Genomic DNA, 27,737 nt, shown 5'->3' with positions numbered 1-27,737 from the left:
TATATTTCAGTATGCAGAGGAATGCCCAGTATATAGTTTGGGCTCGGTAACGATTTGCTGAATGAATGCTGGTTTGCTAGCCAACAACTAGATAAGAGAGTTACGTTGTGAATTTAATAAGCATATACATGAAATCATTTTTAGAAGATATAATAGAGGCATTTTGGATATATAAATGCATTTCCTTTTGCATCTTGGGGAAGATTGGGGAGGGAATCAGGTGAGGCAGATCAGGAGAATTTTGCCCTTCAAACATCTAAGATTTTCCCAGGAAGTCCTAAAGGTTTGCTAGCCCACGATTAGAGATTCTTCAGCTTGTGAATTATAAAGATGATACAGAGCCACCAATTTTCTCCATGTTAACTTTTCTCTACACCAAGGCTTGTTAGAATTCTACCAAAGACAATTAAAACTCCCAAGAGATCTCTGGCTTTGCTAGCATGATGCCTCCCAGAGAGTTCCCGCTTTTCCTTTAGGAAGCATGACAGCACGAACAGTATCCATCATTTAAAAATGAACATCTAGTAAAAAACGGCATCTAGAAAAAAACCAGGCTTACTCATTATCAGCTTTCCCTGTGCCTTTCTGTAGCTGTAGTAAATAATTCTCCCCTGTTCCCCACAAATAGTTAATTATAGCACTAGCAGCAGCTCTTTGAGGCGGGAAGCCAGCATATCTGCAATGCCCAGAGGAGATGCTGGAAGTCCTCCCTGCCGCATTCTAAAAGCAGAGGATTAGAACAGATGAATTTTTCCCACAGGTTGGGGCATCCATGAAGACACCTCTGCCCTGCTTCTTATGTGTACCTCTCCCATTGCATGTCTCCTTTTCCTGATGCTGTCAAGTAACTCTCAACATGCATCACTCATGAATGGTTTACACCCGCTGACCTCTTGGCATGTTATCTAGAAAATTAATTTGGCCACAGATGGGAGGCTAAGTCAGAAACTGCTTCACTTGGGTCTCTTGGCTTCACTATTTGGGTTCAAAATATGGTCGAGCTCATGTGCCTACAGATTCATGGTTTCCCCTCTTAGTTCAATGCAATCTCTGGAAAAGGGCAGCAGGGATGGGTGGGAAGCTGGACTGTGCAGGGACAGCTCCTGATCTGGGAAGCCATGTCCACTCTTTCAGAAAGGTCAAAGATCAGGCAGAACTTTGATTATTTTGCTGACCTTAAGAAAGGGAGATTTTTCTGTTTATCTGAGTGATTCCGGTGAAGCCTGTAAAAACAGAAGGGGAAGAGTCTGAGAGATGAGAAAAGCAAGGAAGATTTGATAAATTGAAATTTGATAACTTGATGGCTTGAAGATAAAGGGAGCCACAAGAAAAGAAAGGCAAGCGACCCTAAGAGCAGAGCACAAACTTGGCCAACAGCAAGGAAACGGGGACCTCAGTCCTGCAACCCCAAGGAACCAAATTCTGCTGATAGCGTGAAGGAGCCTGGAGTGAACTCTTCCATAGAGGCTTCAGATAGGAAAGTGCCCAGTCTGGCTAACACCTTGATTGAAGCCCACTGAGACCCTAACCAGAGAATCCAGCCATGCTGTGCTAGATTTATAGAAATGCTGAGATAATACATTCATGTTCTTTTAAGGTGCTTTGTTTGTGGTAATTTGTTTTGCAGTAATTGAAAAATAAGGCACAGTGACAAATGCATCACCTGTTTTATGGCATTTGATCTGAAGACCCTTCGATCCTGTGGACTAATTCTTGTCCTATTTAGTAGATGCGGAAGCTGAGTCATCAACGGTTAGATACTAACCTGTGTAAGGCGACACCGCAGACAGGGGCAGAGAAGAAATCACATGATGACTGTCCAACTTTAGGGCTGTTTCCCTACACCAGGAGCTCTCACGCTCAGCACCATTCACATTTGGGGCCAGATAATTATTTGTTGTGGTGCTGTCTTGTGCCTTCCGGATAGTTAGTGGCATCCCTGGCCTTGACTCACTAGATGCCAGTAGCACCCCCCACCCCCACCCATTGTGACAATCTAAACTGTCACTACACATTGTCAAATGTTCCATAGGGACAAAATTGTGCCCCATTGAGAACCACTGTCCTATGCATGAAGCCTCATTATATCCTTACTTCAGGAGAAAATGTGTGCTCCCAGGTTTGGTTGTAAACTGGCATTTTTTTTTTTTTTTACATCTCCAGAAGTGCCAGCAACTGCCTGAGCTCTTCCCAAGGGCAATGCAGGAAACAATGCCATGTTCCTCCACTGACCTGTCACCAAGCCAGGAAAGGTGAACTAATGAGGTCAGAGTGGGATTGAGTGAGGATCATGGAGTACAGCAGACCTGAACACACTTCTCCAAGGTGGTAAGCTCCTTCAAGGGATGGAGGTGTATACTTCATTTTCATGCTCCTAAATGTACTTGGGGATGATCCGTGCTTGGAACTGGCTCCCAGAAAATGCCTCTTCAATCAAATGTGAGTTTACAGACAAGTTGAGTGAAGCGGGCATGGCAGGTGTAACAAAAACTGTGGTGCACTCCCCAGATTTCCTCTTTAGTGCCTTTACACATTTCCTCCAGCTGCTAAATGTGGCTCAGTTGCTTTCACTGAGAATGCCTTTGGTAGCAGGAGGGGATTTACTTAAGACTATGTTTCTTTCGAGGGAGTGCCCTTGCCAATAACTGGTCATTATGGGGGCACAAAAGCCTGATCCCTTTGCCTCACACTGGGGTAACTCTGAAGGGCCACGCCGTTTCTAAGTTTCCTGTAAAACTGACTGAGGCCCCTGATGCAAGCACATTTGCTCAGCTTCTCCCTTTGCCCAATGTTCTCTTCCTTGCTCTCCAAGAAGTCTCTGGCACACAACTCTGCATCTCAGAGTCTGTTTCTGGGAAATCCAAAATGAAGACCCCATCTTTGTTAATTTTTTCCTAGAAGAATCACACTTTAGGGAGTGAATTCTAAAGTGTGCAAAGTGGAACTTATGCATGGTTAAAATTAACTTTGAAAACTCCTTAAGGGTTAGAAACTGATATTGTGTCTCAATACGTCACAAGTGTGGAATTTCCCTTTCGCAATGGAACCTGGTCGTGTCCCATTGTTCTCACAGCAGATGAAGAAGTCAGCTTGCGTTAGGAAATATTTTGTCTCAAAAGCATTATCTTTAAATGCTACAGGCTGTCCCCCAGAAAGGTGAAATGCTTCCACTGTGAGGGTCACCAGGGAACCAAGGCCAACTGCATACTCAGTTGCCTTCAGTTCAAGGCCACTCCAGGGCATAAGTAAATTGAGCAGAACAGTGAGCTCAAGTGTATTTTCCTCTTCTTTTTCACTTTTCCATTTACAGCTGAGCTCATTGAATTCACATAAGTGACATGAACTTAGGATGTAACTTCACTTCTTTTCACCACATTATTTTTAATTGAGAAAATTCAGTGACTAATTAGTGCAAACAATTGTTTAAAGAACGACAAGTTCATAAGCAATATCAATTCTCACTTAGCTTTTTACTTAAATCAGACTTCATATTGGGAGGAGTCACGAGTTTTATTTTCTTCCTATCAATTATAGCTGCGTGGCCCCAGGGAAGTCACCTTCTCTCTCTCTGGGTCTATTTTGCCTCAGTGGTAAAATTGTATTTTAATGCTTCAAGGTCAAGGGCTGAATCAATGTTTCCTTAAAACTCTTCCTGCTCTATAATTCTCAGAGTGAGACTACCTCAGAAAAAAAAAAAAAAAAGAAAGAAAGAAAAAAAAAAGAAAACAGGCTTTCCAAAAGGTAACAGCATTTTCCCTTCTCTTCCCTTTTAATTTATAATACGTGATCAAATAGTTAACTACTATAATTGAAAGGAAAGAATAGTTTGGCCATAATACACACCAATCATATAAATCATGTCCAGTTAATTTTAAAGAATAGGAGACTTTTCTTTTGCTCCAGTGGTATTATGAGATTTCTGAAGTGATTATATGACCCAGTGAAGCTAACTTTTGTGGGTTATTGGCAGTATCTTGAAAATTCCACAAATATATTCAAGAATAGACCCTTAAAGAACAAATATAGATCCCAACCAGACCGTGTGACTGCCTTCTATGGTTATTAAACATGTGGATACATTTGGATAAGAAAGAAGCTAGAAAGATACAGCTTCCAAATATGGAACACAAAGGAAATATCATCCATTCTTTGAGACGAGAGAAGCAAGGAAAGTTTTTATTGGACTGATAGAAGTTTCTGACTTGTAAAATTGAAACATGTTTAAAAACGACTGAGGAATAATTGTGTGGTCTAATAAAATTGCCTAGTAAAGGAAATAAATGTTTTTAATTCTCCAATCAAATATAACCTCTCTCAATAAATGAATTTCAGCTTTTTAAAAATAAAATAATTTGCTTCCATAAGACTAGTGTGTGTTACTCATAGAATGATGAGTCCTTCATGTTTTAAAAATATATTTCACTTTAATATTCTATTTCAGATGTACAAGTATGGTTTGACAGAGCTGGGAAGCAAATATTATCTTAAATAAATCCACTCTTCAGAAGCTTTTCCAGTACTAGTAGAATTTATGAGGTTTTGATATGTTGACCAGGGACTGAAGATAGGTTTGGCTTTAAGATTTGTTGGTATTGTTCTAGCTAATGTTTAATAAATCTTACAGAGCTTTTGGGCATAAAATATTTGTTTTTGACCCTGATGTTGAGGAGGTATTTTTTGTTTTATTATTTCATCCCAGTGTTGAATTGATTTATTACCTCTTTAAATTATTTCATTATCAAAATCTTCCACATTGTCCTGCTTTGGTGCCTGTACCACGACTGTGAATGTGATTAGGAAGAAGGCAGATTGGGCTTTGGAAATTAAGAACTGGTTCTTCATGGGATTCTTTGTGATAAAACTTGGAAGTAATGAAATGGTCATTGGTTTCTGTTACCCACAATTAAAAATGTATGTAAAAGAGGCGCTAGGGAGAAGACTATATAGTACTTTTATTTCCTAATGGAGACACATTTTGGGATAGGGAGGAAAATATAAGATGAGAAAGGCAATACTATTCCATGGCTTAAAACCCTGAAGAAAAAATAATAATAATTCATTCATTTGACATGCTCAGTCATTTCCTGAGTATCTAGTATATGCTCAGAACTGCACTGTGCAAAGATATTACAGAAATAAACAAGACACAATTTTTGCTTTTTAGCATCCAAATGACGATACTCGGCAGTCAGCTAAACTTTTAGCAGCAAGAATTGGAAAGAGAAGAGAACATCTTTAACACAGTCTACATCAGAATCTGTTTTCCTAGCTATTGTCTGCATATTGATGAACAAAGATGAACATATGGAAAGTAGCACTTTAGCTCTTTCTAGTCTTTTTTTTTTCTGTTTACCTTTAAACTTAAAAATTAGTTGTTACATGAGAGACAAACATCGTTGAAATTTCTGGTCTGAAGTCAAAAAAGCCAAAAACTATCTTGGGTTTCTACCTTTTTCTTTTTTATTTCTTGGGTTGATAGCAGAGGTTGGAGCTCTTTGGTCAAAAGCTACCTCAGTAGATGAAGCCCTGAAAGTGAGTAGCAGCTCAGACCAACCTCCCTGGGCTTTGTGTTCCTTACCACAAGCCTGTAGACAGTGAGTGAGAGAGTCTGGGAAGTGGTGCAGGGACAGGAAGGAGAAGGAAGCTGGGGGTTGGGGCTGCAATCGTAGTTAAAGTTAGCAGTTCTAGGAGACAGTACATTTCAGGGAATGATAAAACAACTTACTCTTAAACTCTGTGTTTATAAAGCATAACTTGCAACATCTATATAAGACATGAAAGCCTGGACCTCATTCTGGCTACTTGGTCCTTCTCCTTTTCTTTCTATACTTTCATTTACTTTTCTTTTTGCAACCTGTTTAAATGTGTTTGAGAACCCCCAAATTGGGGTATTCCTACACTAGACTTGTTTACCCTTTGGTTTAACATCTATAAATCCACAAGGCAGAATCTTTAGTTTGCTATTCTTGCACTGTTCACAGTCAACGATTTTTGTTTCAGAATAGTTGCCACCCTATTTTTCTATCAGCAGATGCCAAAATTAGACAACCACAAGAACATCATGCAGGAAAGACTCAGACCTTAATCTAATATTTTGGAAAAAGGCAGTCATCATTAGCAGTTTTTTTTTCATTTTGCAAAGAATTATGAGATTTTTGTGCTTCCTAGAATGAGTTTATTATTGACAACATTCCCAACATTTAACCTTGATGACAAGATAGAGAAAATGTATACGAAACTTGGTCTTCTTTAGTTTCTCTGCCATTTTATGTTGGTCTTCATGGGCAGGGCAGATGGTTACAGCTACCAGGTAGAGGCAATTGGCTACCTGGACCCTTATAATAGGTAATGAAGGGGAAATAGACACCCTTTTTGGTGACAATTGATAATATTTTGAGGAGAAAGACAAATGATCAGAATCGCCAGTGCCTGATCTCCTCTTTTTATTATTACCCAATAAGTCCCATTTTCTATTTAAAAAATGTCACTGTACACTTCAAGAATCAGCATTTCAGAGATCATATGTGCTAGAATGGGAAAAGCTCGGGCCAGTGGTGCTAAATAGCCTCTCTGACCCGTGACTTCTGAGTTCTACTGTGCCTCAGTTCTCTTTCCCAGCGCAAGCCTTTTAAGTATCTCTTTCCTTCTGCTCCCAGTTTATATGTTTCTGAGTAATCTTGGAGCAATGTTTTAATCATGGAAGAAGAGAAGCCAATGAGACTTTTAAGAAAATATATAACTAAAAGGAAAACAATTGGCCATAAATGGCAAGGTTATGGCATAGGGTTGAAGTGTAGGGAAGACCAATGTCACGGTGCACCAGAGTGATCTTTGTCTACTGATGCCCACCTTGGGTTCAGGACAAGATTCCTGTCCATATGGCTGCCCAAGGGCATCCCCAGGCAATGTATTGGTATAGCCAAGGCCAAGGTTGTTACCACACAGAGTAGAAAGCTTCTCCCTTATGTCTTGGTACCAGCTTCTATGACAGATCCTTTAAGAATAGTTGGCATTGGCTGGCAGCACAGGCAGCTTAATTGTTACTGCAAAAGTAAAGTGGCTTCCTAGAGCAGAAAGTCCTCTTTAGGGAAGGTGGGAACTCTTGAGAAGTTAAAGAAAAAATTGCCTGTGGCCCGTCATTTGGCAATCTGCTGAGAGACTGTTTTATCTGAATTCCTAATTGAAGCCCAAATTAAACCCAGAGAAATGTTCACATGAAAAGTCCCACAAGAATGAGTTTTCAGATTCTGTCAGCTCAAAAGAAATCTCCTGTGAAAATCCTTAACTCAAACATCTGACATGCCTTTCATCAGCTGGTCCCTGAGAGTCCTGAGGAAGAGGTTACACTGCCTTCAATGTACAGAAAGCAACTTCTCTGAGTTATTACATACTTTCCTTCTTAGTGATTCATGTAACAGAAATCAGAATCTACCCAATTTGATGAGTGTGTAGGTATGGGGGATGGTGGAAAATATGATTACTAAAGGTCCTATTCTGAAAAGCAAGAAATGGGAACACTGGCAGAGAAGCCACTTTGTTGCTAAGATGATATGTTTGATTGGGGGAAAGTTGAATCTGAGCCATCAGAGGAAGTAGGAAATGGAACCTGGAGTCCAAGAGTAAGGTAAAGATTGAAGATTAAAATAGTGTGAGTGATGAATATCAAGTAGACAGCTGAGACATGAAGGTAAATTACATCAGTGCTAGAAAATACAGGATAAGAAGAAAGGCTGAGATAGTCTTATGGTCACAGTCATGCATGGATACTGAGAAGTCCACTGCCTGCTGTGAGCTGCTCACTCACTGGCTCCCTCATTCTTTCCTTTCACAACATGGGGCATGGCAACCTCTTCTGAGCATGTGGATTCACCAGTAGAAACCTTCCGTAAAATGACTCATTAAATTGCTTGGTGTCTTCCCATCCATCACTGGCCAAAACATGTTCCCAGGCAACCCGAAATCCTCACTCAGTAATAACTTAGGAGAAGATAACCAGTAAAAGGGTGGTATCCCAATTTCCTCTTCCTCCAGCCATACAAAGGGGCCTGTGATTATTTATTATGCACAGATAGAGGAACAGAGAGTCCCTGGTATGACTCTGCAAAGCATCCATTTGCCCTATTATAGTACATTAAGTGCTTTTACTTCAAAATCCCTGGCCAGCCCCTCCACACCTCCTCGGTGGGCTCAGCTGTGGCAGCAGAGATTGGAAGACAGGCTTCTGGGGAACACTCACCCTAGGGTCTCTCTCCAGCTGCTGCTTGTGTTGTAGGCTGCGTCTTCTCTTGGCCTTTGCAAGGCCATTGTGATAAAAGTGGTACAGACCTTCAGCAAAGGGAAGCTGTGGAGAGTCAAGCAGACACAAGCATAGTTAGCTTCTGGGGTTCGCCCAGGGAGAGGGGCACCAAAGCTGGGGCTGCTTGCGAGGGCTCCCTGGGGTAGGGAAGTATGCAAGAAAACCACTGGCAAACCTCTTGTCAGACCTGGTTCTCTATTTCCCTATCAATGTCCTCCTTCTCTTCTCCTTGCCTTTGTTCATGTGGTGTTCGCTCTCCTCCTGTTCCCCAAATACCTTCTATTCTTTCCCTCATTTTTTAACTTTCTGAGCATCCTTTGATTCCCTCTCCTTTTCAATGGAGCCTTGCCTTTACATTCACACCCGCATCAGATTCTCCTTGTTCTCCTTGGACTAGCGTGCATACTCCAGGTATCACCTGGTTGCTCCAGAATTACGCTGCGATGTTTTCTAGTCATGTCTTCATAGCTGTCTGTGACAGACTTTCAACTGTCTGTCTGTGTTTTCTGTGACCCCTTGGTGCCTCTTATCAGGCTGAGCACAGTGTGAACATCTAAATTTAGTAAATACTAGTTGGATGGCAGGTCTGGTTTCCCTCTATCTTCCCATCTCAAGGATCCTTGAAATCAGGTCAGAGCCAATCAGAGAAGTCACAGTAATGAGAGCTTATCTTTGGCACGGGGCCTGTAAGAGTTTTGGAGAACCTAAACAAGCCAGTCATTCGTTCTATGATTCAAAGTAACTTGGTGGGAAGAGCCTTGACCTGGGAGTTTGGAGACCTGGATGTGGCTCATGTCTGTTACCATCAGTATGCTTATGAGCAAGTGGTTTCCTCTCTGGGCATCTTTTTCTCTTCTGTATAAATACAGGGCCTTGAAGTTCCCAGATCTCTTGCTTTTCTCCACCTGTCTTCACATTGATGAAGACATGCTGTTTGCAGTTCTTAACCTGATTAATTAATTTAATTGAATGCTTACAAATTATAGACAAATAATGTAAATATGTACATTTTTTTGGGAAATAGGATGCATGGTTTCATCAGATTCTCAAAAGAGTCCCTAAATCAGAAAGCATTCCACTACTCAAAGTATTTGCTATTGTAAGTTTTGGTGTGTGTGTTGCCATCCAGAGTTTGGAAGAAAAGGGAAGCAGATTTGATAGAAAGGTTTTCTAACATAGATGGGGCCAATTTGAGATTTTTAAATCACAAAGAACCTCAGTGTGGCTCAAATATTTCTTAAAGAATATTTATCATTATTATTTTATTTTTAATATAAAGGAAATATAGAGTAAATTTAGAAAACTGAAAAGTACAAATAACAAAGTAAAAATTCTTCATGTTTTCTTTTTTGGCAGTGTTGGAGTTAGGTTATCTTTTTTTTTTCCCTCTAGGCCTACCTACTTGCAAGAACAAATGATTATTTCCTTAATAGTAAAATGAGTGAGTTTTAGATCTTCTTCTTTGCTTACACACTCTCTCTCTCTCTCTCCATATTATTATGCAAAGTGGTTCTTCCCTTCCCTTGTCACTCAGATGCTATCAGACTTCCACTTATTAACTCCTTTTTTCAAATTTTTATTTTGAGTTTGGGGGTACATGTGAAGGTTTGTTATGTAGGTAAACATGTGTCATGGGGTTTGTGGTACATATTACTTCAACACCCAGACTACTTTCTTCTTTTGAATGGCTGCATATTATTCCATTACATGGGATATATCATGACTTATTTAGCCTTTCCATTATTGATGCATATTAAGATGTTTCCATTTTTTTTACATTCAAAGATAATGCTGTGTGTTGGGGTGGGGGAACTTCAGGTATAATAGAGTAAGAACCTTCAAGAATCTACTGTTATAGACAAGCAAATAGAACTTTGAAAAAAATTGCCAAATCAACTTATTCAGAACACTGGAAATTAACAAGAGGCTTGCAGCAACCCGAAGTTTATTCAATAAAAAGGTTGAATCTCAGTGACAATGGCAAACTGTGTGCTATTTTAAATTGCTCTATGACCATCCTCTTCTCCATAGCTCTGCAGCATCTTTGAACACGAACATCCTCACAACCACAGCAACTGGGAAAACCAGTAGCCAAATAGACACTAGAGGGTGAGGACTGGGTTTAGAGTTATTCAAAAAGCCTCGTCCATAAATAATAGCCTGGAAGCTATCTGGAAAAGTTCCATTTATAGGATTTGTTATTATTTGATCTGTCCCAGGGTTTGCTCAGTTGGAAAAGCCCTACTCCCCAGGGAATTTGTCAAAAATAATCAGTGGCAAATTTTTAAGGTTGCAATTTCCTGAAGTAGCAATATGAACTGGGGCAAATAAAAGGCTGGACAAAAACCTTTGTAAAAGAATCTAAGGAATATGATGTCCATAGAAGGCTTTACAAAGCTGTAATATATTCCTGGACACTTAGAAGGCCACACACATAGGCAGAGCTGTACACACAACCAGGAAATATCGAAGAAGGCTCTAAGTGCTCATCTTTAGTTGACTTTAAGTCTCTTTAAAAACAGGAGGTGAAGGCCATAGCAGAGTTTCAAACTACCTGCTTGAGTATTGAGGATATGTCCCAATATATACAACAGAGCCCCTCAGCAAACGGTAAAAACAAAAACAAAGCTGCATTGATTCAAGGTCTTTAAGAAAACCTCTGTCCTGTCATTGGCTAACTATTAAGTTAACCAAGCAGATTCATTGGCACATTATAGAAATTACAGACTTTGCAGAATTAGTCCAGAAAGACATTAAGTAAACAAATAGCAATAAACGTATGTGTGCATGTGTCTTTATAGTAGAATGATTTATAATCCTTTGGGTATATACCCAGTAATGGGATTGCTGGATCAAATGGTATTTCCGGTTCTAGATCCTTGAGGAATCGCCACACTGTCTTCCACAATGGTTGAACTAATTTACACTCCCACCAACAGTGTAAAAGCGTTCCTATCTCTCCACATCCTCTTCAGCATCTGTTGTTTTCTGGCTTTTTAATGATCGCTATTCTCACTGGTGTGAGATGGTATCTCATTGTGGTTTTGATTTGCATTTCTCTAATGACCAATGATGGTGTGCTTTTATTCATATGTTTGTTGGCTGCGTAAGTATCTTCCTTTGAGAAGTGTCTGCTCATGTCCTTCGCTCACTCTTTGATGGTTTGTTTTTTCTTGTAAGTTTATTTAAGTTCCACAATAGCAAAGACTTGGAACCAACTCAAATGCCCATCAGTGATAGACTGGATAAAGAAAATGTGGCATGTGTGTGCCATGGAATACTATGCAGCCATAAAAAAGGATGAGTTCATGTCCTTTGCAAGGACATGGATCTTTTTTTTCCCCCTCTAGGCCTACCTACTTGCAAGAGCAAATGATTATTTCCTTAATAGTAAAATGAGTGACTTTTAGATCTTCTTATTTGCTTACACACACACACACACACACACACACACACACACACACACACTCTACATATTATTATGCAAAGTGGTTCTTCCCTTGTCACTCAGATGCTATCAGACTTCCACTTATTAACTCCTTCATTAAACCATCATTCCCAGCCAACTAACACAGGAACAAAAAACCAAGCACTGCATGTTTTCACTCATAAGTGAGAGTTGAACAATGAGAACACATGGAAACAAGAAAGGGAACATCACACTCAGGGGGTGGGGGGCTAGGGGAGGGATAGCATTAGGAGAAATAATGTAGATGATGGGTTGATGGGTGTGGCAAACCACCATGGCACATGTATATCTATGTAACAAGCCTGCATGTTCTGCACATGTATCCCAGTACTTAAAGTATAATAATAATTAAAAAAGCACAAGAAAAAAACCGGGGGTGGGGGTGGGGGAAAAATAGCTATAGTAAAAACAGCAAAACCTAGAAACAACAACAACCTGGGGAGAGGTAAATCTGGTTTCCAAGTTGTCATATTATATTATTTAAAATGTCAAATTTTCAAGAAAAATTGTGAGACACAAAAAGAAATAAGAACATATGCTCCACACATAGTGGGAAAAATAATAAAAACTCTCTGAAGAAGCCCAGATGTTGGACTTACTAGACAAAGACTAAACTAGATAAGTATAAATATTCAGATTATATTTATATATCGATATAACTATACCCAGACATATGTTCAAAGAAACCATATCTAAAGAACTAAAGGAAAGCATGAGAATGGTGAATCATCAAATAAAGAATATCAATAAAGAGATAAAAAGAAGAAGAAGAAAGAACCAAACAGAAATTCTGGAGCTAAAAAGTAAAATAACAGAATTTAAAAATTTACCAGGGAGCCTGAATAGCAGTAAAGAGATTGAATTAGTAATTTAAAACCTTTCTGCAAAATAAATCCTGATGAATTCTACTAATCCTGATTAATTCTACTAATGTTTAAATAAATAATTCCAGTCCTTCAGAAACTCTTCCAAAAAATGGAAGAAAAAGAAGAATCACTTCCCAACTCATTCATTGAGGCCTATATCACCCTGACATGAAGAAAAGACAGAGATACCACAATAAAAGAAAACTACAGACTGTGATCTCTTACAAATATAGCAACAAAATGCTCATCAAAATAGTAGCAAACTGAATCCAATCACACATGAAAAGGATTATGCATCATAACCAAGTAGGATTTACCCCAGGAATGCAAAGTTGTTTTCACATCTAAAAATCAATTACTATAATAACTATATCAATAGAATAAATAACAAAAACCACATGGACATCCCAATGCAGAAAAGCGTGTGACAAAATACAACATTCTTTTATAATAAATATGTGTCTTAAAATTAGGAATGAAAGGGAACTTTCTCAATGTGATAAATCTATCTGTGAAAAACCTACAGCTAACATCATACTTAATGGTGAAAGGCTGAATGCTTTTCCTAAGATCAGAACAAGACAGTTATCTGCTCTTGCCACTTCTATTCAAGAGTGTACTGGAGAGTTTAGCTAATGCAATCAGGCAAGACAAAGAAATAAAGGCACCAAGATTGGAAAGAAAGAAGAGAAACTATCTCTATTTGCGGAAGACATATCTCGTATATAGAAATTTATAATGAATCCACAGAAAGTATTAGAATTGACAAAAGAGTTGAGCAAGGTTGCAGAATACAAGATTAACATGCAGAATCAATTATATTTCTATACACAAGCAATGAACAATCCAAGCATAAAGTTAAGAAAATAAGTTGATTTAACATAACATAAAATAAGTAAAATACTGGGAAATAAATTTAACAAAAGAAGTGCAAGATGTGTACACTGAAAAGTACAAAACATCACTGGAAGAAATTAAAGATCTAAATAAATGGAAAAGCATTTCATGTTCATGGATTTTTTAAAATGGCAGTGCTCCCTAACTTATCTGCAAATTCTGTACAATTACTTCCAAAATCTCAGCTGTCATTTTTGCTTATCCTAAAGTTCAAATGTAAACTCAAAGGACCAAGAATAGCCAAAATAATCTTAATAAAGAAGAACAAACTGGGAAGACTCACATTTTCCAATTTCAACACCTCTTCAAAGCTAAAGTAATCAAAGCAGTATGGTACTGGCATAGGAGAGACATATAGTAGTTTAATGGAATAAAACTGAATCCAGAAATAATTTATGATGATAAACTCATGGTCAATTGATTTTCAACATGGATGCTAAAACAATTCAATGAGAATGAATAGTCTGTTCAAGCACAGTTTTGTGCTTGAACAATTAGATATTCACATGAAAAAAATGAATTTGGATTCCTATCTCATACCACATGAAAAATTTAACTCAAAATGATTTGTAGTCCCAAATGTAAAAGCTAATATTACCCAACTCTTAGAATAAAACATAGGAATAAATCTTCATGTCTTTAGGTTAGGCAATGTTTTCTTAGATACAACACAAAAAGTATAAGAACATAAACTGTACTTCATTAAAATTAAGAATGCTTGTACTTCAAAGGAAATAATGAAGGAAATGAAAAGACAACCTACAGATTGGAGAAAAATTTTGAAAATCATATCTCTGATAAGGGTCTTGCACAGGAATGTTTTAAATATGTTTACAACTCAATAATAAAGTCAAGTAACCCAATTCAAAACTGTGCAAATTCGAGGAGCCATTTCTTCAAAGAAGAAATATGAATGGCCTATAAACATACAAAAAGATGTTCAACATTATTAGACATCAGAGAATGCAAATTAGAACCATGAGATATCTCTTTACACACGCTAAAACAAACATCCCCTACCCAACTGCACCCAAACCAGCAAGTGTTGACCTGGACAGGGAGGAATTTGAACCCTCATGCATTGTTGGTGGGATAGTAAAATGGTACAGCCTATTTGGAAAGCTCTTTGGCAGTTACTCAAAATGCTAAACACAGACTTGTCATATGACCCAGCAATTCCATGTATGGGTGCATATAAGAGAAATGAAAACATACATTTATGCAAATACTTGTATACAAATGTTCATAGCAACATTTTTCATGGTAGTAAAAAACTAGAAACAACGTACATTTCTATCAATTGATAAAACAGTAAACAAAATATGATATATATGTTAAATGCAATATTATTTTTAAATGGAAAGGAATTAAGCAATGATACATGATAAAAACATGGATGAACCTTGAAAACTTAATGCTAAGTTAAAGAAGCCAGACAGAAAGATCTTATATTGTATCATTTTCTTTATATGAAATGTCCAGAATGGACAAATCTATAGAGCTGGAAATTAGATTAGTGGTTGCCTGGGGCTGGGAGGAGACAGAAATGAAGAGTGATTGCTAATGGTCCAGGATTTATTTTAAGGGTGGTAAAAATATTCTAAAATTTGATATTGGCAATGATTGCACAACTTTGCAACTATACTAAAGATCACTGAATTGCACATTTTTAGAGGATAAATTTTATGGCCCATTAACTATATCTCTTAATCAAGTTGCTATTAAAAATGCTATGATGAGTAGCTTTATGATTATCACTATTTGTATAGATGAGAGTTTTCCTGTAGGACGTATCCTGGGAATTCAACCTCTAAGTCATAGATTATTAACATTCATCATTTTGATAAATACTTCAGAAAAGTTTCCCTATAAGGTTGTATATTCCAAGATCCATTGAAAAGTAAATAAGAATAAAATTATCCATTTCCGCATTGTCTAAGTAACACTGGATTGACATTTATTTTTTTTATTTATTTTTATTTTTATTTTTTTTTTTGAGACGGAGTCTCGCTGTGTCTCCCAGGCTGGAGTGCAGTGGTGTGATCTCGGCTCACTGCAAGCTCCGCCTCCCGGGTTCACGCCATTCTCCCGCCTCAGCCTCCCAAGTAGCTGAGACTACAGGCGCCCGCCACCACGCCCGGCTAGTTTTTTGTATTTTTAGTAGAGACGGGGTTTCACCATGTTAGCCAGGATAGTCTCGATCTCCTGACCTCGTGATCCACCCGCCTCGGCCTCCCAAAGTGCTGGGATTACAGGCTTGAGCCACCGCGCCCGGCTGGATTGACATTTATTAAAGATATTTTAATTTTAGCCAATTTATAGTCATCTTACTTGAATATTTTGTCATCGTATTTGAATATTTTTAATTATTTTGAACGTTTGAGCATCTTTTCATATGTTTATTGACATTTTAGTTTATTCTCTCTTGTGCATTTTTCTATTGTGTGTTTTTGTGTTCCTTGTCATAAGCCAGGCACTGTGTTTGGTGCTGGAGAGACAAAGGTAATGATAATATGGTCTCAGCCTACAAACAGCTCACAATTCACACGGAAGGAAGATTTCCCACAGCAATATATTAACAGTACTTTGTGGTGGAGTGATTTAAGAACATGAGTTCTGAAGCCAGATTGTCTTGGTTTAAATTCTCGCTCTTCCTCGTAACAGCGATATGACTTTTGGCAAGTTATTTAACCCTCATGGGCCTCAGGTTTTTTTCTTATAAGATGTTTTTATTATGGGAATTAAGTGAGATAATGCATGAAAAGTGCTTGGAAAAATATCTTGCACTCAAGCATAGTCACTCTTTTTATTGTTAGAACAGAATGTGCTATAGCAGAGTTATTGACAAGCTGCTATGGGAACCCAAAGAAGAGATTATTATAGTCAGAGGGACACTTGGGGAATGTTTCTTAGACTTTTTTGGAGAAAGGGAAGGTTATTCACCTTAAGAGACTCTTTTTCACTGTTATTAAAAATTGTATTTTTCTAGTGTTTTAATTTTGAAGAGTGTGACTGTTTAAAGTCATAGCCACAGCTTTTTTTTTTTTTTTAACACTCCTCATATCAAGAAATGAGGTCCATGATTCCAGCCCTTGCATCTGGGAAACATGATCGCTTTAATTACAAGTATGGTGGAAGTGATGCCATGTGACTTCTGAATCTAAGTCATAAGAGGCCATTTGACTTGTGCCTTGTTCCCTGGAACACATTTGCTCTTAAAGTCCTGACCTACAATTTAAGAAGTACAACTCCTCTCAGGCTTCCATGTTATGAGGAAGCCCAGGCAACACTGAGAAGCGTGTGTAGTGCTTTGCCTGACAATCCTGGAAGATCGCAGCTTTCAAGTCATCCCATTTAGGGTGTTAAATACACATATTAAGAAGCTTTCAGAGGATTCCAACTCCAACCATACCAGTCATCCTCTAGCTGCTGAGTCTTCCCAACTGAGTCTCCACACCTTGTGGACCACAGACAAGCCATTTCCAATGTGCCCTGCCTGGATTACAAATTGCCACATTCATGAGTATAATAAAATTATTGTTTTATACCACCAAATTTTGGGTTGGTTTGTTACTCAGCAATGGACTACAGAAACAAGTAGCTAGCTGAAAAAAAAAGTTTTATTTCTTCAGCTTTCATGGCTATGTTAACATGAAACTCTACAATAATATTGGTTCTGTCAACTGATGACATCATCCTGGAGCAGCTCAGATAAGGGCTCTCAAGGGATTTCCCTGGCATAGGGGGACAGGCCTGGACTCAAAGCAGCAGATACTGGATGATCTTCAAGGAATAGTCAACTTAACCAGGGGTCTTTTCTGTGAATAAAAGCTTTTTAGAGCATTGCAGCTTTCGTGATTTAGTTCCTGTTCATTAAAAACCACAGTCCCCATGGCAACTTTAACATAAATATTTCAGGTGCATATTCCAGGCTTAATGGTTCTTAAATGTTTTCTCTACTTAACCCTGCTGATATACTCTGGATAATATTAAGATTTAATAAAATAAAAAAAGTGAGGGGAGAGGAAGAAAATGTAAGTGTGCTGTATTTTGCTTTCCAAAAACTTTCTACTTTGAACACTACCAGATAGTATGAATTTGACCTTTTGTTTCCTATTGCAGGAGGCATTATGGATCTGATAATTTCTTTTTTTACTTTTAATTTTTTGGAGTCTCACTCTTTTGCCCAGGCTGGAGTGCAGTGGCACGATCTTGGCTCACTGCAACTTCTGCATCTTGGGTTCAAGCAATTCTCCTGCCTCAGCCTCCCAAGTAGCACCTACCTCTTCACCTGGCTAATTTTTGTATTTTTAGTAGAGATCAGGTTTCGCTATTTTGGCCAGACTGAACGTGAACTCCTGACCCCAAGTGATCTGCCCGCCTTGACCTCCTGAAGTGCTGGGATTACAGGTGTGAGCCACTGTATCTGACCTAGAACTTAGAATTTTTAACACTAGAGAGAAAATGTGGAGTTGTGAAGCGCCAGTGGTTATTAGAGGAACATATTTTACCACGATTCTGGCTTGTTTTAGTGTTTTTTAAATAAGAAATTAAATATAAATTGAGGTGCAGGGAAAACTCTTCCTTACAGTGGAATTCCCATCAATAAATGTAGAAGAAATGATGGACATTGAATATCATCATTCAGAAAATGTCACAGTAATAACATAATTGTGGCTGGCAGACATCTACAATAGATGCTAAAATTAATAGGTGAAATATAATAATAAACAATGAGAAATGTATCTTTATAGTGGAGAAACCTGGCAGAGACCACTTTACCCAAGCGATCTAAGTTAACTTCACCAGTGATGAGTCATACTATGATGCACTAAGAAGGGCACATAGTTCATGTGATTTTCTTGCCAAAAATACATAACGTGTATTCAGTCAGGTGGAACCATCAGACAAACTCATAACTGGCGAGTACTCTTTTTTATTTTATTTTATTTATTTTTTTTTTTTTTTGAGACGGAGTCTCAAAAGTTTTTTGTATTTTTAGTAGAGACGGGGTTTCACCATGTTAGCCAGGATGGTCTCGATCTCCTGACCTCGTGATACACCCGCCTCGGCCTCCCAAAGTGCTGGGATTACAGGCTTGAGCCACCGCGCCCGGCCTTATTTTTTTTTTATTATTATGTTTTGAGTCAGAGTCTCGCTCTGTAGCCCAGGCTGGAGTGTAGTGGCGCCATCTCTGCTCATGCAAGCTCCACCTCCCAGGTTCACACCATTCTCCTGCCTCAGCCTCCTGAGTAGCTGGGACTGCAGGCGCCCGCCACCACACCCAGCTAATTTTTTAATTTTTAGTAGAGACGGGGTTTCACCGTGTTAGCCAGAATAGTCTCGATCTCTTGACCTCGTGATCCGCCTGCTTCGGCCTCCCAAACTGCTGGGATTACAGGTGTGAGCCACTGCGCCCGGCCCAATACTCTTCAAAGTCATCATGTTCATAAACTACTAATAAGAGCTGCAGAACTTTTTCCAAATTAGAGGAAACTAATGAGACATAACTATTAAATACAATCATATTTTGGATTGGAACCTGGATCAGTAAAAAGGACACTAGCGGGACAACTGGAAAATTTTGAATAAGTCCTGTAGATTAGCTAATAGTATTATATCAATGTTTATTTCCTGGCTTTGGTAATTTTGCTATGGTTACCTAAGATGTTAACTTTGGGGAAGCTGAATAAAAGGTATATGGAAACTCTGCTTTTTTTAAAGTAATGTTTTTTATTGTGATAAAATGTATGTAACATCAAATTTTCAATTGTAATGATTTTTAAGTGAATAGTTCAGTGATATTAAGTATACTCACATTGTGCAACTATCACTACTATCCATTACCAGAACTTTTTAATCAACTCAAACTGAAATTCTGTACCTACTACACAATAACTTTCCAGTCCCCACTCCCCAGCCCCGGCATCCACCTTTCTAGTTTCTGTCTTTATGAATTTGATTTCTTGAACTAGGTTATTTAAGTGGAATCACACGGTATTTGACCGTTTGTGCCTGGCTTATTTTACTTAAGCACAGTGTCTTCAAGGTTTATCATGTTGTGGCATGTGTCAGAATTTCCTTCCTTTTTAAGGTTGAATATTCCACCTTGTATAACACATTTTGTTTATCCATTCATCTATTGATGGACGCTTGAGTTGCTTCCACATTTTGGCTATTGTGAATAATGCTGCCATGAACATAGGTGTACCTGTGTGCTACTTATGCAACATTTCTAACGTCTAAATTTATTTCCAAGATGCAAGTTAAAAATTCTCAGCCAACTATTGCAAGAACAGAAAACCAAACACCGCATGTTCTCACTCACAGGTGGGAACTGAACAATGAGATCACTTGGACTCGGGAAGGGGAACATCATACACCGGGGCCTATCATGGGGAGGGGAGAGGGGGGAGGGATTGCATTGGGAGTTATACGTGATGTAAATGACGAGTTGATGGGTGCTGACGAGTTGATGGGTACAGCACGCCAACATGGCACAAGTATACATATGTAACAAACCTGCACGTTATGCACATGTACCCTAGAACATAAGTACAATAAAAAAAAAAAAAGTAAAAGCATTTTAAAATTTAAATTTGAATGACCTCAGAAGGGTCATGTATTTCCTAGTTTCAAATCAGAACCCACCTACCCCTCCACTTCCTATGGTCACACACTAAGCTCCCTTTCCATGGTTGTGTTACCTTAGGCAACTGAGTTGCATACCTGGCTTGGTCTAGCTGCCTCATTTTTTTTAGAGAAGACACTGAGGCTCCGGGGGGCCAGGGCCTGACCAGATGAATGGGAGCTCTCTGCAGAAATCCCAGCTCTCCTTAGTGTAAGTCCAGCATCCTTCCTACCACGCTGCTTGTGTTGCGGTCCTACTTTACGTCCCAGCCCCTTTGTAACCATGACTAGGAATTAATGAGATTTTGGGCTGCAATTCCTGATGGAGATGAGTGGGATTCAAGGACAGCCAGGCTGGTGGGTGACATCCTCACTGCTGTGATCTTGGGACCCATGATTCTGGATTCTTTGGGAGGAGGATCTCTCTTGGCTATGAAAGAAAATGGAGCTAATTGGTCTCATAAAGCTAAAATTTGAACCTCTGATGAGCTTACTCTTATGCAATAAACAGGTAAATTGACTGATCATGAACCTAACAAAAGAGTAACCTGTAGGCATTGGTTATTTTTCTGGGCCTTTTTTGTCTCTTGCTTTTGGAGTGCAGACCCGAGATACACTGTCTTCTGAGCATCTGAGAAGCAGCTGCTTAAGAGCTTTGTGCAAGCATAAGCTCCACCGCAGGGAGAGAAAGACAGATGCTATGTGACTTACAGTAGTATAAGGTACTTGCTGCCCACACAGACCTCAAGGATGTAGGCTGGTCAATGCATTCCTGAGATCCTTAAGTAGACTGCAAATCTTGCAAATAGCAAAGACATATTGTTAGGCTAGATTGGTTGATTCCCCATTGATTGGTAGATTCCCAAACACTCACCTGAGTGTCCTAGTAAGAAGCCTCTCATACTGCGGACATTTAGTGTTTTCAAATGTTTCCTTCATTGAAACACACACACACATATGTAAACACAGAGACACACACACACATACACATCCTTCTTTTACATCATCACCTTGTTCTCTTAAGGCAAAATATGCATGGTTCCAGAAGGAAGGAGAAAAAGAAGTGAAAGAAGAACTTGCAGCAAATTGTCAGCTTGAAGATTCAGGCTGGGTGACAGTATAATAATGTTGCTAAGTCAGACTTACAGAGGTTTTAGAAATTCTTATTATGGCCACAAAAATGCATGGGTCTCAGCAACACTTCTCATTGTCTTCTTTCTTTTCCTCTTACTTCCTTTTCCCACTGAAAACTATGGCTCCAAGCTACGGCACCTCTCTGAACCCACACACTCCCTTTTCCCAGCAGTAGGGAACTCCAGGGAACTGGCAACCAATTGTGAACAGATAAAAAGAAGTGTTAAATTCTCATGGAGTCTATTTCCTGCTTCTTTTAAACACCAGAGTTCTCTTCCCTTAGGGAATCTGTAGATGCTCCAGAGGGTCTGTGACCTTGGCATGGCCTCCATTCCAAATTTTGTGCATCTGTGCATTCGCTTGTTCTCAGGAGAGTCTACTGCTTATTACAGATTCTCAAACGGATTCAGAACCCTCAGAACAGTTAAGACTTCCCGGATCAGACTCTTCGCTTTACCTTTGGCTGCTTTCTTTGTGTTTGTTCACTGTGCTGGTTTTCATGGTCCTTGTTCAGGCTTAGTCGGGATCTAGTTTGGTAGAACACTGGACATCATTTGCTATATAAGATTTTTATAATTTTATTTGTAAGAGGGACTGCTGTCAAGAGGTTTAAGAAATAAAAACTGGCAGATGAAACAATCATCAAGGATTGAAAACTGGCTCAGCTGATAATTGCTTGTCCATTTCATTTGGGGACCTGAATTTTGCCAACAGGGATAAGCTCTGCATTTTACTGACTTTCTCAGAGACGATTCTTTATTTCCTTCAATTGCATGCAATCTCTTATGGGCAGAACATGATGCCTAGCAGTAGGGATGGGAGAGAAAGGGAAGCTTATTTGAATTTAGGTCTGGGGTAGGCTACTGGAGGATGAGAGACCATGTGCAGAAGAACTGATGTGCTCTTTTTCCCATTTTTCACTCTTCCTAATGTTTCTTTCTCCTTCCAAGTCAAGTAGGAAATGGGTTTTGCGCATTACTGATATCTGCCAGGAGACGACTATTGATTTCCCTGGATTGTGTGCAAGGTAAACAGATCTCAGTGAGAATTCTGAAGGTTCCTAATAGGCCCTGAGTTTCAACTTCAGAGCAAACAGAGAGAGAAGAACAACTTCTAGAGTGATTTTATTTCTTAATTATCAACAACAAAAGAGTGACTGTGTCTAATCTAAAATAAAAATTAAGTATCTATTTCCAGCACTAAAGAGAAACCACTTTTTTTTTTTTCAAGCAGAATTATTTATCATCAGTGAAACCACGACTGCTGTCCCAGGCAAGGATGGGATAGTTTGATTGACAGCCTAGGACCACTAGGGGACAGACCACACTCTTCAGGTCCACTTTGGACCACATTCCCCATGGAAAGGGTTGGACCCAACCAACTTCCACAGCACAGAGTAGAGGGACCATTCATTCAGGCATTTTTCTCGAGGCTATCCTGCATTTTCTATTCCACTGTTAAACCAGGAACACGGAACCTCTCTTGGTTCATACGTTTACATTCTCCTTTTTAAGTTTGTGACTTACATTCGCCCTTTAAATTTTGTGACTACTATCAAAGGCTGATTGTGGGTAATTACTTTAATTTCTCTGATCATCTGCCTTGTTGTGTTCTCATTGTCAACCCTCCAGCTGAATATCCCCAGTCAATCCTAGCAGAGCTGCTCCAACCCACAGCCAAGTGGATTGTACACACTTTATAGTAAGGAAATGCTTCTTACTCATAGGAAGAGCCATCCACAAGGCTGGTTTTGGATACAGTAATAGGGAGTAGAAGAATGTTAAAATTAAAAAGAAAATTGAGGTACTGACATGTTGCCTAAATCTTCATCTTTCAAAATTATCTTGGTATGCTAGAAAGAATGATCTGTCAGAACACAGTGCTTGGAATGACTGGATTGCAAGCTCTATGGGGAAAATACCTGTTTTTCTCATGTACTAAGTACAGAGTATCATGTCACAGATACCTGTTGAGTAAATTTAAAAAATCAGGAAGTTCTAGATTCTGGAAAGAGTTATTAAGTAGTTGTGTTATTCAATGTGAATGACTAAGGTTATGGGGTTCTTTGGGGATTGGTAAGACATTCAATATATTGGGGGTCAAGCAGGCCATCTAACTAAGCGAATCAGGTAAAAGACAGTAGAAAGTGGTGAGGATTGTGGTAAACTAGAGGGCACATGCTCCTCCACAAGTCAAACGGATTGAAAGCATTGTGCTGGCCAAACTCAATTTGTGATCCAATGAGTGATGCACATTGCACTTGTTAGCTCTGAGTGGTCTAGGACTCTATTAAGCACAAGAAAGAAGGCACATCATAAGAGACATGGAATGAAAAGAAACTCATGAGATTGAACACAAGGTAAAAATACTCTCAGGCATTCTAACAAAAGAAAAAAACCCTATCGATTACAGACAAGGCTGGCAGTCTCTGTTACTTTGGTCTGTAGTCAGGTCCAAGCTCTTTGGAGCAGCCATAGAAGACAAGAGAAGTAATTAACTACTCCCAAACACCAGCTTTGGGGTCAGAGTTATTTCTAAACAAAAGACAAAAAGGGAGAAAAGTAGATGTCTAAGCTAGAAAATTACATGCTAGTATCTTCACAAGCAAGATATCCCTTTAAAAACTGGAATAACCCACAAGAATGTTGCATTTGGCAAGGTCAGTATAAAACATAATCTGTTAGTGAAATTTTATTGGTATCCTATTAAATTCCACATAGATAACAAGGCTAGAGGAAAGGAATTTGTGTTTGATATCTATCTGCTTGAAAAGGTAATTTCCATTTTGTCAAATTAAAGCAGATGCACTTCATAGAATCTCAGCATATTTACACTGGAGATGACCTCCACGAGTATCTAGCACTATGTCTCACTTTCCAGACACTTTGAGAGTGAGAATGTCATCATCTGAGCTCCTCTTAGGGAGGAAACTGTCTCTATTTGGGATAATTCTGTGATGGTTGATGGGTACCTGAGGTCATGGGTGCCTAGACAGCAAGGAGATCTGATCTGCTCTGCCTGGGAAGAATCTGCCCGCACCCATGAAAGGAGGAGATACTAAAGAAACCAAGGGGCAGATAAAAGAAAGTGGGGAGGATCTGGCAAGAAGTGTGAGGCTGGGCAGGAAGAGGCTGCTGCCCATGCCCAGTGGTGAGGGGATGAAAGGACTCCTCAAAGCACCTGCTTACTTTAAAGTTCTTTGTGTTTGCAACATAAATCCCCTCCTGGCACCTGTGACATCTTCAGGAAAATACATTCTAATCACAGATGCCTTGGGTGAGTGATAAGGGTTTTGGTGAGGGGAAATCAAGGGACCTGGCTAAATTTCACACTTGAGTCACCATTGTGAAGAATGATTGTTTGGGTAAGAAGGAGACATAATTTATTAACTGGAAAGTTTTGGTGGAAGTAGAAAACTGTATCCAGAAGTAAAATGAAAATCTAGCTCCACTCCCAGAATTTATAGGAATATTGGGAAGGGTTAGGACTTCTACAGGGCACATTATGGGGATTTGAGTGGATCTTATCTACATCCCAAGGGTCCAGGTATTTCTAATTGACCTCTGGGTTATATAGATGAGAAAAGTGAGGTTCAAAAAGTTGAATGATGTGGATATGGTCATGCTGCTATATAGTGGCAGAGCTGGGACAGAAACTCACTGTCGTTGACAAAGTTTAACTCAGCTCAATTTCATAGAGGGAGAGACCTCAATGTTAGTTTTGCATCAATGTACACATTTTTTCTTTTAGCAGTAAGTTTTTACTTTTGAAATAATTTCAGACTTAAAGAAAAGTTGTAAGAATAGTGAAAATAACTCACAGCCATGTCACCCAGAGTCCCCAATTGTTAACATTTTACTGCATTAAAATAATTATTTTTCTACATATACATATTACTTTGGTGAATCATTTGAGAGTAAGTTGTAGATGGTGTGTGTGTTTTCTAAGAACAAGGCAGTATAAGTATCAACATCAGAAAGTTAACTCTGATGATATCATTTTCTAATTTACAGACATCGTTGATATGTTGCCAACTGTCTTAATAATATCCTTTACAGTAAAAAAATAAAAATAAAAAATCTAGACCAAAGTTCAATCCAAGATCATATGTTGCATGTGGTTGTCATTTCTTTTTTAATTGGGAAGAGTTTCTTAGTCTATCTGTCTTTGTCTTTTATGACATTAATGCTTTTGAAGAGTACAGGCCAGTTATTTTGCAGACTGTCTCTCAATTGGGATCATCTGCTTTCTCATCATTAGATTGAAGTGATGCATCATGGCAGGGGCATTACACACGTCGTTGTGTGTGCTTCTTGATGCACTGTTCACAGTCCTAAATGCAGCTACCTCAACTTCAGAGTAACTGCTCTGGTCTCACCTACCTAATAGTGACTTATAAACTAAGCACAAGACCCAATTGTGGGTACATTCAGTGCTATTTACGCACATGTTTCTGAGCATCCAAGCGTGAGAATGACAACTAACTAAAAAAATGCAGCTTATTTCAGTGGACTCCAATTGCTATATTTATCCAAACAAGGCCAGGTATGTAATTCCAGCACTTTGGGAGGCTGAGATAGGAGGATCATTTGAGCCCAGGAGTTTGAGACCAGCCTGGGCAACATTGCCAGGCCTCGTCTTTAGAAAAAATAAAATCCTAGCCAGATACGGTGGTGTGTGCCTCTAGTCCTAGCTACTTGGGAGGCTCAGATGAGAGGATCACTAGAACCCAGGAGTTTGAGGCTGCTGTGAACTATGATCATACTACTGCATGGGTGACAGAGTGAGACTCTGCCTCTAATACAACAAAAAATTACCCAATCAAGAATCCACTGACTGGAAATGAAATATAGAGGACATGACTTTTATTTATTTATTTTTATTATTACTTTAAAAAAAAATTTTCAGGGTGGGGCATGGCTGGGCCATAGAGAAAAAAAATGAGCATGAGGAGCTGGACATTTTGAGTAAACCCAGTGACTCATAAACTATAAAGGGCTATAATAACCAAAACTACTGAACAAGAACCATTCCATTCCCAGAGGTAGAGTGGCGTATGGATGCACAGAAAATCATACGCTGTCCCAAAAACCCACCAATGAGAAACAGTGCAAGACAATTTCACACAGAAGGCAAACAAGCCACATTATTTAGATGAATAAAGTAAATATGATTTCACTAGAGAAGTGGACAGCTTGACAGCTCCTTAAACAGATGCTTTTCATGCAGTGGAGGAGCCTAAATTCTTTATGTGTGACTTCAGCTCCTCTCTCAACAGCTCAAAGCCTGTGGAGTGAGGACATCATGTCTTTCAGTAACCAGATGTGACAGATGATCTCATTCAGCCTCAACTTATTGGGGTGTGTCACCAGGTTAGCAAGGTCTGAGAATGTCCTTTGCATTTAGAACTAGAGACCAATTGCTAAAACAGTTTCCCACACCCCAACACATAAAATAGGCATTTGCAAGGGCAAAACAGAGACCTCAGATTAGATGAATTCTTATAAACTAGACTATAGAACTATAGAACTATAAGTGTGCTTTCCCTTGGGCATAAACTTGAACAGGCTATCTTTCTGTCTGTAGAATCAACCCCTTTCAATGTGCCTCATCTTCATAGGGCTCAACACACACTTGTTAATAAAATAACTCATGGATGAATGTTCTTTTGTAATTAGCTGATTTGTAAGGGGCTGTGTGGAAGGGAAACTGGAGGAGAAAGGGGTAAGTCATTGACCTACCACTCAGTACACTTGGCTATAAGTCAGCCCTGCCTACTCCTATGCCATTCCTAAGCACTTGTTCTCCATGGATAATGCTCAATTCTCTTCTGTTATTCCAGGATCCACTCTTCTGCATAACTGGGAGCTCAGTATGAAGCGGTTTGTGTTGTCCATGGTTATTCACTATTCTAGGGCTGAGCTGACAGTCCACAGTGGGATTCAAACTATGAGGTACCCCCTAAGAACTGAACAACTGATTTATATCAAGTCTAGAATGATACCCAGGTAATGAGACAGGTAGTGGTTATCTGACATACAGCCTCACTCACAAACTGTTTCTTTCTAGTTGCAGGCAGCATTTCCATATATCATCCCAGAAAGAAAAAATTAAAAATGAGCATTATTTCTTTGGAATATCAGGGAGTAATGTGCCTATTAGGTGAGCTAGGATCACGTTGATACACCTCTGTCTTTTCTTTTCTTCTTCGCTTCTAAGTTAGGGGATTTGTTCTGCATTCGTGTATTTATATGTCAGGGGAGGTGCATTTAATTGTTTTGTTCTTAGTTGGACTAAACTTCATGCATAGAACTGTCTGCTCTACCAGCCATTCAATGTGACTACAAGGACAGTAATTAATCAAGCCATTAGTATCACTGATGCCATCATCCAGTGGCAATGGGATCAAAGACACATAACCTGACTTCCTAGTAGCATCATCTAT

At 39.1% G+C, this 27,737-nt stretch overlaps 1 protein-coding gene and 1 long non-coding RNA gene across 4 annotated transcripts in view; both read right to left on the bottom strand.

Moving 5' to 3' along the window:
• The window catches only part of LOC105486860 (uncharacterized), an 80,313-nt gene extending 72,083 nt beyond the window's left edge, over positions 1 to 8,230 (bottom strand). Inside the window, exon 1 of one of the 2 annotated variants that reach the window (XR_011613547.1) lies at positions 1,176 to 8,230. This is a non-coding gene — a long non-coding RNA (uncharacterized lncRNA). The remainder of the gene's footprint in view (positions 1 to 1,175) is intronic. The other variant, XR_011613548.1, reaches the window with a different exon arrangement.
• The window catches only part of LOC105486861 (proprotein convertase subtilisin/kexin type 2), a 253,633-nt gene that overhangs the window by 211,337 nt on the left and 14,559 nt on the right, over positions 1 to 27,737 (bottom strand). The window contains exon 2 of one of the 2 annotated variants that reach the window (XM_011749943.2): positions 8,237 to 8,341. The exons of the other annotated variant lie outside the window; for it this stretch is intronic. Coding sequence (XP_011748245.1) covers positions 8,237 to 8,341 — 105 coding nt within the window. The remainder of the gene's footprint in view (positions 1 to 8,236; positions 8,342 to 27,737) is intronic. 2 annotated transcript variants of the gene reach the window in all.

Source organism: Macaca nemestrina, chromosome 15, assembly GCF_043159975.1.
Source record: "Macaca nemestrina isolate mMacNem1 chromosome 15, mMacNem.hap1, whole genome shotgun sequence".
NCBI lineage: Eukaryota > Metazoa > Chordata > Mammalia > Primates > Cercopithecidae > Macaca > Macaca nemestrina.
Note: the sequence above shows the minus strand (reverse complement) of the source record. Positions and strands in the feature narration are given on the sequence as shown.